We start from the raw sequence: 2,246 nt of genomic DNA on the forward strand, positions 1-2,246 counted from the left end.
GTATATAGTATATATTTGGGAAGTTGTGTAAATTGTACATAAAAGCAGAATTCAGTGATTTCACAATATCATGAACCCATATTTTGTTCACAATGAAACAGTAAATATATGAAATGTTTTAACTAAGAGATTTTACTTTTCTTTTATTACCTGTTGTAACTCAATGCACATTTCAAATGCCTGCCTCTCTGATGGTATGGAGTTGCTTAGTGTCTCTGGCGTTGTTAGCTTACACATTTCACCATCACTTCATAAAAGTATACACAGGATTTAGAACAACAAACACTCCTATCCAGATTAAATCTATTTCAGGGAAGACCTTGCATATTTCAGCAAGATGATGCTAAACCAAGTTGCATGTGTTACAACAGCATGGCTTTGTAGTAGTAGACTTCGGGGTACTGTACTGGTCTGTCTCCAGTCAAAATAACAGTTTTGAGAAGCAGTTCTCTGTGTCAGTCAGAAAGAAAGTCCATTTATGTGACTCTTACATACGCTTGTAAATGTAGTCAAATAAAGAAAAACTCAAGGAYGGGGAGAGCACATACAGGACATTGTGCACTGAGGAATCTGTCTGTCAAAAAAAAAAAAGAAATATTGCACTCAATCCGTAACAGATTTGTGGCCAAATGGTTGGCACTGAAGTGGAGTCTCCAAGTGTGAAGAAACCTGTACTGTGATGTGTGCAGCAGCAGGAGCAGATTTGTTTCAGGGACTCTGAAAGGTGTAAAAAGACAAACATCAATCAAGAGGGGACTCGACCGTTCAGTTCCATGGAGTATGCTGGGCCACCAACTGAAAACATGTTTCACTTGATGAAAAGTCCATCAAGTGAAACATGACTGTACATACAGCAACTTTGTAGTCAACAGGGCTACTTAAAGTGCTTCACAACACAACCTGTGCCCTCGTTTAGTCATCCACACACATTGCATCTCTGCAGCTAATCTGAATAAGACATAGAATTGTCTTTTTATTGTCTTATTATGGAGTTTTATTGGTGCTTTAGATATCAGACACAGTGGTGGGGCTCACATCGCAGGCAGTGAGGGTCTCAGYGTCTTGCAGGGACACTTTGACATGTGACTGAACACTGATGGAATCAAACCTCTGACTTTCTTGTTGGAGGACAACTCTAACTACAGCCACCCAATCAAAAAAGACTGTTGAACATCTAAAATCTTACATCAGACACAAACGAGACAACAATCCCTCCAAATACTCCAGCMGCTGGTCTCCTCAGTTCCTAGACGTGTACAGACTAATAAACAATAACAGAATAAATAAAGAATTCTAGAGGGAAATAAATTATCTAATTTTCCAGGCATTAAAAATATAAATTTTAGGGATCAAGCTAACCCAAAATCAGAATGATTTAGTCTGATTTAATATCAGATAGTGAGAAAAAAATGGTTCAGGGTATTTTTATCCCATAAATGTAAACATCTGGTTTAAAATTTCCAACTTAAGGTATCAAATCTAGTCTGGGAAACAGTCTCCCTCTTCCCGCTCTGGTGTCCTCATCTCTGGGGGGCTCAGTGTGCGTGTTGAGGGTTGGACTGGACTGGGGGTGGTGTTCGCAGGTGGCCTGGGGGTGGGTGTGCCATGTTCCATCCCTGTAGGTGCAGTAGCATACAGTCCTCTCATCGATGTTCACACGCTCCCCTGCTGGGATCACCCTGCTCCCAGCAAAGCAGTTTGGACCTGCAGGAACAAAAACAAGTATTGTGCTTCAGCTGGGTTTYAGTCCTGGTATGGGATCCCTCTGCTGCTGTAGAACCCTAATGTGGTGAAGGGGTTTGGGTACCCACTTGATCCTCAGACTCCATTCGGTTTTCAGAACTTAAGGGATATTTGAATCCAGTGTTTGACAGGTTTAAAGCTGAATGACAGATCAATGATCCCAAGCTATGTCAGTTGAATGGGATGGTTTGATCAATGAGCAGCAACTCACTTATTGACATTCATTTTTTAAATAAATAATCCTTAAAGTTCTTCCAAGCTCCTGTGTGATTAACTATCTACATTAATGTCCTGATGCATCTCAGTAATCCAGGTAAAAAATCAAAAAGAAAAAAAATTGTATAGGTCTTCTGGACGGGTTCTTCTCTAATGAAACGTTTCGTCTCTCCTCCAAGAGACTTCTTCTGTCTGAGAGGCGGATGGAGGCGGATGAAACTATGGTCTCTTTTGATGTTACATCGCTCTTCACGTGCGTTCCTGTTGAGAAGGCAGTGGATGTGGTC

At 40.8% G+C, this 2,246-nt stretch overlaps 1 protein-coding gene across 1 annotated transcript in view; it reads right to left on the bottom strand.

Moving 5' to 3' along the window:
- Window positions 1-66: 66 nt before the first annotated feature.
- LOC106529925 (von Willebrand factor C domain-containing protein 2-like) overlaps window positions 67-2,246 on the bottom strand; it is a 16,268-nt gene continuing 14,088 nt past the window's right edge. Inside the window, exon 2 of the mRNA XM_014025453.1 lies at window positions 67-1,704. Within this exon, the coding sequence (XP_013880907.1) occupies window positions 1,675-1,704 (30 nt within the window). The 3' untranslated portion in view covers window positions 67-1,674. The remainder of the gene's footprint in view (window positions 1,705-2,246) is intronic.

The sequence above is a fragment of the Austrofundulus limnaeus genome, unplaced genomic scaffold, assembly GCF_001266775.1.
Source record: "Austrofundulus limnaeus strain Quisiro unplaced genomic scaffold, Austrofundulus_limnaeus-1.0 Scaffold477, whole genome shotgun sequence".
Classification (NCBI taxonomy): Eukaryota; Metazoa; Chordata; class Actinopteri; order Cyprinodontiformes; family Rivulidae; genus Austrofundulus; species Austrofundulus limnaeus.